We start from the raw sequence: 17,104 nt of genomic DNA, 5'->3' as shown, positions 1-17,104 counted from the left end.
CACAGTACACACACACAGTGGTAGAGAGAGAGAGACCACCACAGTACACACACACAGTGGTAGAGAGAGAGAGACCACCACAGTACACACACACAGTGGTAGAGAGAGAGAGACCACCACAGTACACACACACAGTGGTAGAGAGAGAGAGACCACCACAGTACACACACACAGTGGTAGAGAGAGAGAGAGACCACCACAGTACACACACACAGTGGTAGAGAGAGAGAGACCACCACAGTACACACACACAGTGGTAGAGACCACCACAGTACACACACACAGTGGTAGAGAGAGAGAGACCACCACAGTACACACACACAGTGGTAGAGAGAGAGAGAGACCACCACAGTACACACACACAGTGGTAGAGAGAGTCACATGCACACACACAGCAGGAGATGGTATGAGAGAACACTCCATTCGGCTGGCCTGTAACACAGTCATGCAGAAAGAGAGCTGTGTTAAGGGTTTCCCCATGCTTCTGTAAGGACATGGCACTCAATAGGAATGTAGAGAGAGTGTGCGTGCATGGTGGGGGATATCACAAGAAGACCTCTGATTGGTAGTTTTAAAGTGAGGTGCTCCCATTCAGCCGTTCTGATAGGTAGAGCAGGACAGGACCAGATGAACACTGAGACAGAAATGGTCATACACACACTCACGCACAAACATACACTCATGCTCTTTCTACTCTCTCACACACACACATACAGACACTATCTTGGGGTGTCCATTTGTGGTGCCAACATGTTCACCTGTGAGCTTTGGCCCGTAAATCCAAGCTCACACACTCTACCACTCTTTCTCACAAAGGCATTTATGAATGACCAAGATCTCACCATATTACATTTTATTGTATTTTACCAGGTAAGTTGACTGAGAACACATTCTCATTTACAGCAGCGACCTGGGGAAAAGTTACAAGGGAGAGGAAGGAGGATGAATGAGCCGATTGGCAGTTGGGGATGATTAGGTGGCCTTGATGGTATGAGGGCAGTTTAACATTTCTCTGCACAGGGCAATATCCACAAACAGTGACCTGGGCCATTGGGATATTTTTTTTAGACCATAGGAAAGAGTACCTCCTACTTTTGCCCTCCAACACCACTTCCAGCAGCATCTGGTCTCCCATCCAGGACCAACCCTGCTAAGCTTCAGAAGAAATCCAGCAGTGGGATGCAGGGTGGTATGCTGCTGGCTGTGTGTGTGTGCTCAGTCATTTGAGGCTGTTGTGATGGTGTGTGGGGGTGTGCTGTTACTGTCTTAAAAAACATGGGATCTCATGCGTCGCTGCACTCATTTGCGGGTAGAACATCTTTTCTCGTGCACAGATCTGGAACGCATCAATCGAGAATGATCAAAACAGATTTCAAACGGGGCAGGGAGGCCAACACACACACAGAGAGAGTGGGGTGGGGTGGGCCGTGCTCTAAGTGCAGCTTTTTATTCCTCTACATTTGTCTTGATTCATTACCGTCACATAATGTCTGAGCGCTGCTCATCGCTTCAAAATCCACTTGCCTGAATAACCATCTTCCTTTAGGCAACAATAAAAGGACATTCTAAAATGTGCAGTTTTGCACAAACACAATGCCACAGATGTCTCAAGTTTTGAAGGAGCATGTAATTGTCCACCAGAGCTGTTTCCAGAGTATTGAATGTTCATTTCTCTACCATAAGCCTCTTCCAACGTCGTTTTAGAAAGTTTGGCAGTACGTCCAACCGGCCTCACAACTATAGACCACAGGTAACCATGCCAGCCCAGGACTTCCACATGGAAGCCCTCCCAGGTCCACTCATGGCTGCACCCCTACCCAGTCGTAAAATCCATAGTTTAGGGGCTAATGAATTTATTTCAATCGACTGATTTCCTTCTATGAACTGTAACTCAGTAGAATCTTAGAAATGGTTGCATGTTGCGTTTATATTTGTGTTCAGTATATTTGGTTAACTATTTAACTAACTATTTACAGGTCTTATGGCTTGGGGGTAGAAGCTGTTCAGGGTGCTGTTGGTTCCAGACTTGGTGCATCGGTACCGCTTGCGTTGCGGTTGCAGAGAGAACAGTCTATGACTTGGGTGGCTGGAGTCTTTGACAATTTTTAGGGCCTTCCTCTGATACCGCCTGATATAGAGGTCGTGGATGGCAGGGAGCTCAGCCCCAGTGATGGACTGGGCCGTATGCACTACCCTCTGTAGCGCCTTACGGTCGGATGCCAAACACTGAACACAAGGGGTGCTGTTTTCAAACCTCACTGATACTCTGTAATCCAAAGGTTAGCAATGCTAACAAGTACATGTAAAACCCCATAGAGAATGCTAACTAAATGCTAACGAGCGCATTGCAAAGAATTTGTTCAGTTTCTGACCTAAAGTATACAAGTAACAACACTCCAGTTTGCTGCACGCACAAAACAAATATTAGCCAGCAAGGCTCTTGATCCAGGAGGGGATTCTCTGCTGTTACCAAGTGAATGCTTGATTTTGGAAGAAGCTAACCTCTTAGCTATATAGCTAACTAGTTACTAAATTATCAAACCAAATGCACAACTGCTGAGCATTTAGCAGATTTTATACAGTTAACATAATAGTTATAAGATATCTAGCTGGCAAACATTTATTTGTAAATTGCATACTGTAATTAATTCACCTGGCCCATGCTGCACAACAGTGAGTGCCTCTCATTATTCATAATAATGTGACAGGTGAAATGAAGAACGCAATGTTCTTTATCTCCTAACGTATTGCACAAGTTGACTGCAGGTATTTACTTAAAAGTAGCTACGAATATTCAAATGTATTAAAAAACTTCAAAGAAATTGTTTAGTTTTCCAAATACCAGGGTATAAGGTATATTCCCTCTCCGCTACAGTCCCGTCGATGTGAATGGGGGTGTGCACAAATGGGGGCTCGGCCCTCCGTTTCCTGTAGTCTACGATCAGCTACATTATCTTGCTAATGTTGAGGGAGTGGTTGTTGTCCTGGCACCACACTGCCAGGTCTCTGACCTCCTCCCTATAGGCTGTCTCATCGTTGTCGGTGAACAGGCCTACCACCGTTGTGTTGTCAGCAAACTTAATGATGGTGTTGGAGTCGTGCTCAGTCGTTGGTGAACAGGGACTACAGGAGGAGACTAAGCACGCACCACTGAGGGGTCCCCGTGTTCAGGGCCTGTGTGGTGGATGTGTTGTAGCCTACCCTCACCACCTGGGGGCAACCTGTCAGGGAGTCCAGAATCCAGTTGCAGAGGGAGGTGTTCAGTCCCAGTGTCCTTAGCTTATTGATGCGCTTGGAGGGCACTATGGTGTTGAACGCTGAGCTGTAGTCAATGAATAGCATTCTCACATAGATGTTCCTTTTGTTCAAGTGGAAAAGGGCAGTGTGGAGTGCAATAGAGATTGCATCGTCTGTGGATCTTTTGGGGCGGTATGCGAATTGGAGTGGGTCCAGGGTGTCTGGGAAGATGATGTTGATGTGAGCCATGACCAGCCTTTCAAAGCAATATCTCTTTCATCATCACTCAATGCCTAGGTTTACCTCCACTGTATTCACATCCTACCATACCTTTGTACATTATACCTTGAAGCTATTTTATCGCCCCCAGAAACCTGCTCCTTTTACTCTCTGTTCCGGACGTCCTAGACGACCAATTCTCATAGCCTTTAACCGTACCCTTATCCTACTCCTCCTCTGTTCCTCTGGCGATGTAGAGGTGAATCCAGGCCCTGTAGTGCCTAGCTCCACTCCTATTCCCCAGGCACTCTCTTTTGACGACTTCTGTAACCGTAATAGCCTTGGTTTCATGCATGTTAACATTAGAAGCCTCCTCCCGAAGTTTGTTTTATTCACTGCTTTAGCACACTCTGCCAACCCGGATGTCCTGCCATGTCTGAATCCTGGCTTAGGAAGACCACCAAAAACTCTGAAATCTCCATCCCTAACTACAACATTTTCAGACAAGATAGAACGGCCAAAGAGGGCGGTGTTGCAATCTACTGCAGAGATAGCCTGCAGAGTTCTGTACTACTATCCAGGTCTGTACCCAAACAATTTGAACTTCTACCTTTAAAAATCCACCTATCTAAAAACAAGTCTCTCACCGTTGCCACCTGCCATAGACCACCCTCTGCCCCCAGCTGTGCTCTGGACACCATATGTGAACTGATTACCCCCCATCTATCTTCAGAGCTCGTGCTGCTAGGTGACCTAAACTGGGACATGCTTAACACCCCAGCCATCCTACAATCTAAGCTTGATGCTCTCAATCTCACACAAATTATCAATGAACCTACCAGGTACCACCCCAAAGCCGTAAACACGGGCACCCTCATAGATATCATCCTAACCAACTTGCCCTCTAAATACACCTGTGCTGTTTTCAACCAAGATCTCAGCGATCACTGCCTCATTGCCTGCATCCGTAATGGGTCAGCGGTCAAACGACCTCCACTCATCACTGTCAAACGCTCCCTGAAACACTTCAGAGAGCAGGCCTTTCTAATCGACCTGGCTATTTTTTTTTAAAGCCTTCCTCACCATCTTAAATAAGCATGCCCCATACAAGAAATTTAGAACCAGGAACAGATATAGCCCTTGGTTCTCTCCAGACCTGACTGCCCTTGACCAACACAAAAACATCCTGTGGCGTTCTGCATTAGCATCGAACAGCCCCCGTGATATGCAGCTTTTCAGGGAAGAAACCAATATACACAGGCAGTTAGAAAAGCCAAGGCTAGCTTTTTCAAGCAGAAATTTGCTTCCTGCAACACAAACTCAAAAAAGTTCTGGGACACTGTAGAGTCCTTGGAGAATAAGAGCACCTCCTCCCAGCTGCCCACTGCACTGAGGATAGGAAACTGTCACCACCGATAAATCCACTATAATTGAGAATTTCAATAAGCATTTTTCTACGGCTGGCCATGCTGTCCACCTGGCTACCCCTACCCCGGTCAACAGCACTGCACCCCCCACAGCAACTCGCCCAAGCCTTCCCCATTTCTCCTTCTCCCAAATCCAGTCAGCTGATGTTTTGAAAGAGCTGCAAAATCTGGACCCCTACAAATCAGCCGGGCTAGACAATCTGGACCCTTTCTTTCTAAAATGATCTGCCGAAATTGTTGCAACCCCTATTACTAGCCTGTTCAACCTCTCCAAAGATTGGAAAGCAGCTGCGGTCATCCCCCTCTTCAAAGGGGGGGATACTCTTGACCCAAACTGCTACAGACCTATATCTATCCTACCCTGCCTCTCTAAAGTCTTCGAAAGCCAAGTCAACAAACAGATTACCGACCATTTCGAATCCCACCGCATCTTCTCCGCTATGCAATCTGGTTTCAGAGCTGGTCATGGGTGCACCTCAGCCATGCTCAAGGTCCTAAACGATATCTTAACCGCCATCGATAAGAAACATTACTGTGCAGCCGTATTCATTGACCTGGCCAAGGCTTTCGACTCTGTCAATCACCACATCCTCATCGGCAGACTCAACAGCCTTGGTTTCTCAAATGATTGCCTCGCCTGGTTCACCAACTACTTCTCTGATAGAGTTCAGTGTGTCAAATCGGAGGGCCTGTTGTCCGGGCCTCTGGCAGTCTCTATGGGGGTGCCACAGGGTTCAATTCTCAGGCCGACTCTTTTCTCTGTATACATCAATGATTTTGCTCTTGCTGCTGGTGAGTCTCTGATCCACCTCTACGCAGCGGACACCATTCTGTATACTTCTGGCCCTTCTTTGGACACTGTGTTAACTACCCTCCAGACGAGCTTCAATGCCATACAACTCTCCTTCCGTGGCCTCCAACTGCTCTTAAATACAAGTAAAACTAAATGCATGCTCTTCAACCGATCGCTGCCTGCACCTGCCCGCCCGTCCAGCATCACTACTCTGGACGGTTCTGACTTAGAATATGTGGACAACTACAAATACCTAGGTGGCTGGTTAGACTGTAAACTCTCCTTCCAGACTCACATCAAACATCTCCAGTCCAAAGTTATATCTAGAATTGGGTTCTTATTTCGCAACAAAGCTTCTTTCACTCATACTGCCAAACATACCCTCGTAAAACTGATCATCCTACCGATCCTCGACTTCGGCGATGTCATTTACAAAATAGCTTCCAATACCCTACTCAATAAATTGGATGCAGTCTATCACAGTGCCATCTGTTTTGTCACCAAAGCCACATACACTACCCACCACTGCGACCTATACGCTCTTGTTGGCTGGCCCTCGCTTCATACTCGTCGCCAAACCCACTGGCTCCAGGTCATCTACAAGACCCTGCTAGGTAAAGTTCCCCCTTATCTCAGCTCGCTGGTCACCATAGCAGCACCCACCTGTAGCACGCGCTCCAGCAGGTATATGTCTCTGGTCACCCCCAAAGCCAATTCCTCCTTCGGCCGCCTCTCCTTCCAGTTCTCTGCTGCCAATGACTGGAACGAACTACAAAAATCTCTGAAACTGGAAACACTTATCTTCCTCACTAGCTTTAAGCACCAGCTGTCAGAGCAGCTCACAAATTACTGCACCTGTACATAGCCCATCTATAATTTAGCCCAAACAACTACCTCTTCCCCTTCTGTATTTATTTATTTATTTAGCTCCTTTGCACCTCATTATTTCTATTTCTACTTTGCACTTTCTTCCACTGAAAATCTACCATTCCAGTGTTTTACTTGCTATATTGTATTTACTTTGCCACCATGGCCTTTTTTGCCTTTACCTCCCTTATCTCACCTCATTTGCTCACTTTGTATATAGACTTATTTTTCTACTATACTGTAAGTTTGTTTTACTCCATGTGTAACTTTGTGTTGTTGTATGTGTCAAACTGCTTGCTGTATCTTGGCCAGGTCGCAATTGTAAATGAGAACTTAAAATGTAAAAAAATTCATGGCTACAGATGTGAGTGCTACGGGGCGAAAGTCATTTAGACAGGTTACCTTGGCGTTCTTAGGCACAGGTACTATGGTGGTCTGCTTGAATCATGTAGGTATTACAGATTGGGTTAGGGAGAGGTCAGTGAAGACACTTGCCAGCTGGAGACACACACTCACAGTATACACACGCCTGCTACTATTGTACAAATTACACATGGACGTACACACAGGTTGTTTTGACTGGCCCCCTGTGTATCTGTGTTGGTGTTAGATGTATGAGCTGTTCATATGAGGTGACATTTAGACAGTGTAAATCCCTCACACTGGTTGCCTGTCTGCTAGTCAAACAGGGAAATCCCATCTCCGTCTGTCTGCCTCTGTCTCTCTATTTCTCTGCTGGGGATTATATCTACTAGGTGTGTGTGTGTGTGTGTGTGTGTGTGTGTGTGTGTGTGTGTGTGTGTGTGTGTGTGTGTGTGTGTGTGTGTGTGTGTGTGTGTGTGTGTGTGTGTGTGTGTGTGTGTGTGTGTGTGTGTGTGTGTGTGTGTGTGTGTGTGTGTGAGAGATTTCTGTTTTCTGTGAGCCCTTACATGCCTAAGAAAGAGCACTAATCCTTTTTCACAGCATTAAAGTGATAGACAGGGCAAATTAGTGGGATTGTGTGTGTGCATACAGAGTGTGTGTGTTTTGACACAAGGGCTCAGTACACAGATTGCTAGGGCTTGTAGAGAAAATGCATGCAGACAAAAGCACTGATGTAGCCACTAGCTAGCTACCCAGCTGTTAGAGCAGGGATGGGTTCTGTCTGTCTTTCTAACCCTGAAGTATCTGCTGTTTCTTCTTCTTCAAACCAGCATCTGATTTACATCTGGGAAACCAGGTGTGTTTACCAGTAGAGCAGACACTCGGGCCCCAAAGGACCAGAGTTCCATCCCTGCTCAATAGCATAAAGGTTTATCTCGTTGCTCTCTGTGGGTGATGTGATGCTGTGGCTGGTTGTGGCTGGCCAAAGGCGTGATATTCACTGTGTGTGTCCTGACTGTTCTCTGATGTGAGGACTGCCTGTGAATATTTCATAGCCTGAACTAAATATTTATGGTGCTTCTGACAACAACTTTCAGTCTCTCTCCCGCCCCCTCTCTCTATCCCCCTCTCTCTATCCCCCACTCTCTATCCCCTTCTCTCCCTCGATATATCCCCCACTCTCTATCCCTTCCCCTCTCTCTATCCCCTTCTCTCTATCCCCTTCTCTCCCTCGATATATCCCCCACTCTCTATCCCTTCCCCTCTCTCTATCCCCTTCTCTCCCTCTCTATATTCCCCTCTCTCTATCCCCTCTCTCCCCTCCTCCCACCTCTCTATATCCCTCTCTCTATCCCCTCTCCCTCTCTATATCCCACCTCTCTCTATCACTCTCTCCCTCCCCCTCTCTCTATCCCCTTCTCTCCCTCTCTATATCCCCCTCTCTCTATCCCTCCCCTCTCTCTATCCCCTTCTCTCCCTCTCTATATCCCCCTCTCTCTATCCCCCTCTCTCCCCTCCTCCCACCTCTCTATATCCCACCTCTCTCTATCGCCTTCTCTCTATCCCCCTCTCTATATCCCCCTCTCCCTCTCTATATCCCACCTCTCTCTATCACTCTCTCCCTCCCCCTCTCTCTATACCCCTCTTTCCCTCTCTCTATCCCCCTCTCTATCCCCTTCTCTCTATCACCCTCTCTCCCTCTTTATACCCCCCTCTCTCCCTCTCTATATCCCCCTCTCTCTATCGCCCTCTCTCTCTCTATCCCCTTCTCTCTCTCTCTCTCCCACCTCTCCCACATTGTTTCCCTCCCTCTCTCCTTTCCTCCCTCAGCCCTTCCACCCCATGGTGAACCTGCAGTGTTCGGAGGACCTGAGGATGTTCCTGTGTGCCCTCTACGCTCCAGTCTGTATGGAGTATGGCCGGGTGTCCATGCCCTGCCGAGCCCTGTGCCACCGCACCAAGAGAGACTGCCACAATCTCATGGAGATGTTTGGGGTGGCCTGGCCAGACGAGACAGAGTGTAGCAGGTATGTATGGGACTGTTTCTGGGTTGGCTTTACACAACACTGTGTCCTGAACTTACCCTGAGCCTACTTTAACCTGAACTTACCCCTGAGTCTACATTAACCTGAACTTACCCTGAGCCTACTTTAACCTGAACTTACCCCTGAGTCTACTTTAACCTGAACTTACCCCTGAGTCTACATTAACCTGAACTTACCCTGAGCCTACTTTAACCTGAACTTACCCCTGAGTCTACTTTAACCTGAACTTACCCTGAGCCTACTTTAACCTGAAATTACCCTGAGCCTACTTTAACCTGAATTTACCCCGAGCCTACTTTAATTTTAATTTATCCTGAGCTTACTTTAACCTGAACTTATCCTGAGCCTACTTTAATCTGAACTTAGCCTGAGTTTACTTTAACCTGAACTTACTCTTAAATTGTTGGAGAAATTTTAAACTGTCCATAGCCCAGTATCACCATCACCACAACCCTAATCTGATCTCCATGTAGAGCCTGAACCTTGAACCCTGACTGGTTCTCAACTCAAACATCACAATCCCTCTTACAACCTAAACTCAACCTTAACTATTTTTATAATCTCTCTCTCTCCCCCTCCTGCCCCCAGGTTCCCAGACTGTGACGAGCCCTACCCCCGTGCGGTGGACCTCCAGACCAGCGCAAATCCCACCGATATCTCTCCCATGTCTGTCCAGAGGGATTTCGGCTTCTGGTGCCCCCGCAAGCTCAAAATGGAACCCGACCTGGGCTACTCGTTCCTGGGCGTGAGGGAGTGCTCGCCCCCCTGCCCTAACATGTACTTCCAGCGCCCGGAGCTCACCTTCGCCCGCTACTTCATCGGCGTGGTGTCCATCGTCTGTCTCTCTGCGACACTCTTCACCTTTCTCACCTTCCTCATCGACGTGACGAGGTTCCGCTACCCGGAGCGGCCAATCATCTTCTACGCCGCGTGCTACATGATGGTGTCGCTTGTGTTCTTCCTGGGCTTCCTATTGGAGGACAGGGTGGCTTGCAACGCGGCGAGCCCCACCCAGTACCGGGCGGCCACCATCACACAGGGCTCCCACAACAAGGTGAGCCATCCCCATCTGTTGTCTTAGTGATTTATTGATTAGCTGCTTTACTCTGTGACATTCAGGGCTACTACTGTATATCAAAGAAGGTAGCAATGATAGGATGTAAAGTGTGAGATATTTTCAATGTCCCCCCTTCCAGGCGTGCACGCTGCTGTTCATGGTGCTCTACTTCTTCACTATGGCGGGCAGCGTGTGGTGGGTCATCCTCACCATCACCTGGTTCCTGGCGGCCGTGCCCAAGTGGGGCAGCGAGGCCATCGAGAAGAAGGCCCTTCTCTTTCACGCATGTGCCTGGGGCCTGCCCGGCTGCCTCACCGTGGCCCTGCTGGCCCTCAACAAGATCGAGGGCGACGGCGTGAGTGGCGTGTGCTTCGTGGGCCTCTACGACGTCACTGCGCTGCGCTGGTTCCTGCTGGCGCCGCTCTGCCTCAACGTGGCGGTGAGTGTTTAATGCTCTAGAAAGGAGAGTTGTTCATTCTAAAGGCTTTTACACCTCTGTTTAACTACAGCAAATGAATTATCCATCTTGAATTGGGTAGTTTTCCCCAACTCAGACCAGCTGTCCGTGGCTGATTCTACGTGTTAAATCTGGACCAACTACGATGGAGAATGTCTAGCGGCGAACAACTGAGATTACACAAGGGGCAGATTCTTTCAACAAACGTCCATAGACGGTTGGGTTAGCTGTGGGATGGATGTGTAGAAGCCTTTAGAATCTGACCTATGCATCACTAACATACATGTGATGGCCTCTTGAATCAATACATTATCAATATTTGAAGATAGCCTCTTGAATCAATACATTATCAACATCTGAAGATGGTCCCCTTGAATCAATACATTATCAACATCTGAAGATGGTCCCCTTGAATCAATACATAATCAATATCTGAAGATGGTCCCCTTGAATCAATACATAATCAATATCTGAAGATTGCCCCCTTGTTCTCTAATCTAGTCTAATCCCTATATATCTGCCTCTAGGTGGGTGTGTCTCTGCTTCTGACGGGGATCGTGGCGCTGAACCGTGTGCGTATGGAGATCCCTCTGGAGAAGGAGAACCAGGACAAGCTGGTGAAGTTTATGATCCGTATCGGGGTGTTCTCTGTGCTTTACCTGGTGCCCCTGCTTACGGTCATCTCCTGCTACCTGTATGAACACAGCTACAGGTCTGTCTGGGAGACCACCTGGGTTCAGGAGCGCTGCAGAGACTACCACATACCCTGTCCTTTCCAGGTAGGTGTACAGTTTCTTCAGAAAGTATTCATACCCCTGGACTTATTCCACATTTTGTTGTTACAGCTTAAATTCAAAATTGATACACAATACTATACTATACTATACTATACACAATACCCCATAATGACAAAGCGAAAACATGTTTTTAGAAATGTTTGCAAATTTATTGAAAATGAAATACAGAAATATCTAATTTACATAAGTAGTCAGATCCCTGAGTCAATACTTTGCACCTTTGGCAGCGATTATTATAATTTTTTTATTTAACCTTTATTTAATCTTTATTTAGTGTGTCAAATCGGAGGGCCTGTTGTCCGTACCTCTGACAGTCTCTATGGGCGTACCACACGGTTCAATTCTCGGGCCGACTGTTTTTCTCTGTATATATCAATGATGTCGCTCTTGCTGCGGGTGATTCCTTGATCCACCTCTATGCAGACAACACCATTCTGTATACATCTGGCCCTTCTTTGGACACTGTGTTAACAAACCTCCAAACGAGCTTCAGTGCCATACAACACTCCTTCCGTGGCCTCCAACTGCTCTTAAACGCTACTAAAACTAAATGCATGCTCTTCAACTGCTCGCTGCCTTCACCTGCCCTCCTGACTAGCATCAGTACTCTGGACGGTTCTGACTTAGAATATGTGGACAACTACAAATACCTAGGTATCTGGCTAGACTGTAAACTCTCCTTCCAGACTCATTTTAAGCATCTCCAATCCAAAATTAAATCTAGAATCGGCTTCCTATTTCACAACAAAGCCTCCTTCACTCACGCTGCCAAACATACCCTCGTAAAACTGACTATCCCACTGATCTTTGACTTCGGCGATGTCATTTACAAAATAGCCTCCAACACTCTACTCAGCAAACTGGATGCAGTCTATCACAGTGCCATCAATTTTGTCACCAAAGCCCCAAATACCACCCACCACTGCGACTTGTATGCTCTCGTCGGCTGGCCCTCGCTACATATTTGTCGCCAGACCCACTGGCTCCAGGTCATCTATAAGTCTTTGCTAGGTAAAGCTCCGCCTTATCTCAGCTCATTGGTCACCATAACAACACCCACCCCTAGCACGCGCTCCAGCAGGTATATCTCACTGGTCATCCCCAAAGCAACACCTCCTTTGGCCGCCTTTCCTTCCAGTTCTCTGCTGCCAATGACTGGAACGAATTGCAAAAATCGCTGAAGTTGGAGACTTATGTCTCCCTCACTAACTTTAAGCATCAGCTATCTGAGCAGCTTACTGATTGCTGCAGCTGTACACAGCCCATCTGTAAATAGCCTATCCAGCTACCTACCTCATCCCCATATTGTTTTTATTTACTTTTTTTTCTTCTCTTTTGCACACAAGTATTTCTACTTGCACATCATCATCTGCATATCTATCACTCCAGTGTTAATTTGCTAAATTGTAATTACTTCGCTACTATGGCCTATTTATTGCCTTACCTCCTTACTCATTCACATTTACATTTAAGTCATTTAGCAGACGCTCTTATCCAGAGCGACTTACAAATTGGTGCATTCACCTTATGATATCCAGTGGAACAACCACTTTACAATAGTGCATCTAAATCTTTTAAGGGGGGGGGGTAGAAGAATTACTTTATCCTATCCCAGGTATTCCTTAAAGAGGTGGGGTTTCAGGTGTCTCCGGAAGGTGGAGATTGACTCCGCTGTCCTGGCGTCGTGACGGAGCTTGTTCCACCATTGGGGTGCCAGAGCAGCGAACAGTTTTGACTGGGCTGAGCGGGAACTGTGCTTCCTCAGAGGTAGGGAGGCGAGCAGGCCAGAGGTGGATGAACGCAGTGCCCTTGTTTGGGTGTAGGGCCTGATCAGAGCCTGAAGGTACGGAGGTGCCGTTCCCCTCACAGCTCCGTAGGCAAGCACCATGGTCTTGTAGCGGATGCGAGCTTCAACTGGAAGCCAGTGGAGAGAGCGGAGGAGCGGGGTGACGTGAGAGAACTTGGGAAGGTTGAACACCAGACGGGCTGCGGCGTTCTGGATGAGTTGTAGGGGTTTAATGGCACAGGCAGGGAGCCCAGCCAACAGCGAGTTGCAGTAATCCAGACGGGAGATGACAAGTGCCTGGATTAGGACCTGCGCCGCTTCCTGTGTGAGGCAGGGTCGTACTCTGCGAATGTTGTAGAGCATGAACCTACAGGATCGGGTCACCGCCTTGATGTTAGTGGAGAACGACAGGGTGTTGTCCAGGGTCACGCCAAGGTTCTTAGCACTCTGGGAGGAGGACACAAGGGAGTTGTCAACCGTGATGGCGAGATCATGGAACGGGCAGTCCTTCCCCGGGAGGAAGAGCAGCTCCGTCTTGCCGAGGTTCAGCTTGAGGTGGTGATCCGTCATCCACACTGATATGTCTGCCAGACATGCAGAGATGCGATTCGCCACCTGGTTATCAGAAGGGGGAAAGGAGAAGATTAATTGTGTGTCGTCTGCATAGCAATGATAGGAGAGACCATGTGAGGATATGACAGAGCCAAGTGACTTGGTGTAAAGCGAGAATAGGAGAGGGCCTAGAACAGAGCCCTGGGGGACACCGGTGGTGAGAGCACGTGGTGCGGAGACAGATTCTCGCCATGCCACCTGGTAGGAGCGACCTGTCAGGTAGGACGCAATCCAAGCGTGGGCCGCGCCGGAGATGCCCAGCTCGGAGAGGGTGGAGAGGAGGATCTGATGGTTCACAGTATCAAGGCAGCAGATAGGTCTAGAAGGATGAGAGCAGAGGAGAGAGAGTTAGCTTTAGCAGTGCGGAGAGCCTCCGTGACACAGAGAAGAGCAGTCTCAGTTGAATGCCCAGTCTTGAAACCTGACTGATTAGGATCAAGAAGGTCATTCTGAGAGAGATAGCAGGAGAGCTGGCCAAGGACGGCACGTTCAAGAGTTTTGGAGAGAAAAGAAAGAAGGGATACTGGTCTGTAGTTGTTGACATTGGAGGGATCGAGTGTAGGTTTTTTCAGAAGGGGTGCAACTCTCGCTCTCTTGAAGACGGAAGGGACGTAGCCAGCGGTCAAGGATGAGTTGATGAGCGAGGTGAGGTAGGGGAGAAGGTCTCCGGAAATGGTCTGGAGAAGAGAGGAGGGGATAGGGTCAAGTGGGCAGGTTGTTGAGCCGGCCTGGAGGATAGGGGACAGAGAAAATCAAAGGATGCAGAAAGGGAGGAGAGGAGGGTTGAGGAGGCAGAATCAGGAGATAGGTTGGAGAAGGTTTGAGCAGAGGGAAGAGATGATAGGATGGAAGAGGAAAGAGTAGCGGGAGAGAGAGAGCGAAGGTTGGGACGGCGCAATAACATCCGAGTAGGGGCAGAGTGAGAAGTGTTGGATGAGAGCGAGTGGGAAAAGGATACAAGGTAGTGGTCGGAGACTTGGAGGGGAGTTGCAATGAGATTAGTGGAAGAACAGCATCTAGTAAAGATGAGGTCAAGCGTATTGCCTGCCTTGTGAGTAGGGGGGGAAGGTGAGAGGGTGAGGTCAAAAGAGGAGAGGAGTGGAAAGAAGGAGGCAGAGAGGAATGAGTCAAAGGTAGACGTGGGGAGGTTAAAGTCACCCAGAACTGTGAGAGGTGAGCCATCCTCAGGAAAGGAACTTGTCAAGCTCATTGATGAACTCTCCAAGGGAACCTGGAGGGCGATAAATGATAAGGATGTTAAGCTTGAAAGGGCTGGTAACTATGACAGCATAGATAGACAGATGGGTCAGGGGAGAAAGAGAGAATGTCCACTTGGGAGAGATGAGGATTCCAGTGCCACCACCCCGCTGGCTCGATGCTCTAGGGGTATGCGAGAACACGTGGGCAGACGAGGAGAGAGCAGTAGGAGTAGCAGTGTTATCTGTGGTAATCCATGTTTCCGTCAGCGCCAGGAAGTCTAGGGACTGGATTTGCACACATTGTATATAGATTTTTCTATTGTGTTATTGATTGTATTTGTTTATCCCACGTGTAACTCTGGGTTGTTGTTTATTATCGCACTGCTTTGCTTTACCTTGGCCAGGTTGCAGTTGTAAATGAGAATTTGTTCTCAACTGGCCTACCTGGTTAAATAAAGGTGTAATACATTTTTAATTTAAAAAAATAAACTAGGCAAGTCAGTTAAGAAAATATTCTTATTTACAATAACGGTCTACCCAAGGAACAGTGGGTTAACTGCCTTGTTCAGGGGCAGACAGCCTTTTTCAGGTCTTGCCATAGATTTTCAAGTAGATTTAAGTTAAAACTGTAACTCGGACACTCAGGAACATTCACTGTCTTCTTGGTAAGCAACTCCAGTGTAGATTTGGCCTTCTGTTTTAGGTTATTGTCCTGCTGAAAAGTCATTTAATCTTTCAGCGTCAGGTGTTCCATTCTGTTTCTTTTTTATCCTGAAAACTCCCCAGAACTTAACGATTACAAGCCTACCCATAACATGATGCAACCACCACTATCGAGAGTGTTATTCCGTAATGTGTTGTATTGGATTTGCTCCAAACATAACACTTTGTATTCAGGACAAAAAGTTAATTGCCTTGCCATATTTTCTTTAGCAATATTACTTTAGTGCCTTGTTGCAAACAGGATGCATGTTTTGGAATATTTTTATTCTGTGCAGGCTTCCTTCTTTTCACTCTGTCAATTAGTTTAGTATTGTGGAGTAACTACAATGTTGTTGGTCCATCCTCAGTTTTCTCCTATCACAGCCATTATACTCTGAACTGTTTTAAATTCACCATTGGTCTCATGGTGAAATCCCTGAACAGTTTCCTTCCTCTCCGGCAACTGAGTTAGGAAGGATGCCTGTATCTTTTTAGTGACTGGGTTTATTGATAAACCATCCAAAGTGTAATTAATAACTTAACCATGCTCAAAGGGATATTCCATGTCTGCTTTTTAAATGTTGTACTCATTTACATAGGTGCCCTTCTTTGCGAGACACTGGAAACCTCCCTGGTCTTTGTAGTTGAGTCTGTGTTTGAAATTCACTGCTCGACTGAAGGACCTTACAGATAACTGTTTGGGGTACAGTGATGAGGTAGTCATCAGAAATCATGTTAAACACTATTATTGCTCACAGAGTGAGTCCATGCAATTTATTATGTGCCTTTTTAAGCACATTTATACTCCTTAAGTTATTTAGGCTTGTCATAACAAAGGAGTTGAAGACTTACAGTGCATTCGGAAAATATTCAGACCCCTTCACCTTTTCCACATTTTGTTACGTTACAGCCTTATTCTAAAATGGATTAAATTGTTTTTTCCACTCATCAATCTACACACAATACCCCATAATGGCAAAGCATAAACAGGTTTTTATACATTTTTGCAAATGTGTACAAAAAATTATAACTTAATTATCAAATTTACATAAGTATTCAGACCCTTTACTCAGTACTTTGTTGAAGCACCTTTGGCAGCGATTACAACCTCAAGGGTTCTTAGGTATGACACTACAAGCTTGGCTCACCTGTATTTGGGGAGTTTCTCACATTACTCTCTGCAGATCCTCTCAAGATCTGTCAGGTTGGATGGGGAGCGTCGCTACTCCGATATTTTCAGTTCTCTCCAGAGATGTCTGATCGGGTTCAAGTCCAGGCTCTGAATGGGCCACTCAAGGACATTCAGAGACTTGTCCTGAAACCACAGGCTGTGTGCTTAGGGTCATTGTCCTGTTGGAAGGTGAGCCTTTGCCCCAGTCTGAGGTCCTGAGCGCTCTGGAGCAGGTTTTCATCAAGGGTCTCTCTATACTTTGATCCATTCATCTTTCCCTCGATCCTGACTAGTCTCCCAGTCCCTGCTGCTGAAAAACATCCCCACAACATGATGCTGCCATCACCATGCTTCACCACAGGGATGGTATTG

At 47.1% G+C, this 17,104-nt stretch overlaps 1 protein-coding gene across 1 annotated transcript in view; it reads left to right on the top strand.

Annotated features, from left to right (window-relative positions):
• The window catches only part of LOC115172796 (frizzled-3-like), a 43,188-nt gene that overhangs the window by 17,365 nt on the left and 8,719 nt on the right, over positions 1–17,104 (top strand). The window contains exons 3-6 of the mRNA XM_029730550.1: positions 8,737–8,933; positions 9,540–10,005; positions 10,148–10,447; positions 10,993–11,244. Coding sequence (XP_029586410.1) covers positions 8,737–8,933; positions 9,540–10,005; positions 10,148–10,447; positions 10,993–11,244 — 1,215 coding nt within the window. The remainder of the gene's footprint in view (positions 1–8,736; positions 8,934–9,539; positions 10,006–10,147; positions 10,448–10,992; positions 11,245–17,104) is intronic.

The sequence above is a fragment of the Salmo trutta genome, chromosome 33, assembly GCF_901001165.1.
Source record: "Salmo trutta chromosome 33, fSalTru1.1, whole genome shotgun sequence".
In the NCBI taxonomy this organism is placed as follows: domain Eukaryota; kingdom Metazoa; phylum Chordata; class Actinopteri; order Salmoniformes; family Salmonidae; genus Salmo; species Salmo trutta.
The sequence above is the reverse complement of the archived record's forward strand: the minus strand, read 5'-3'. Positions and strand labels throughout refer to the sequence as shown.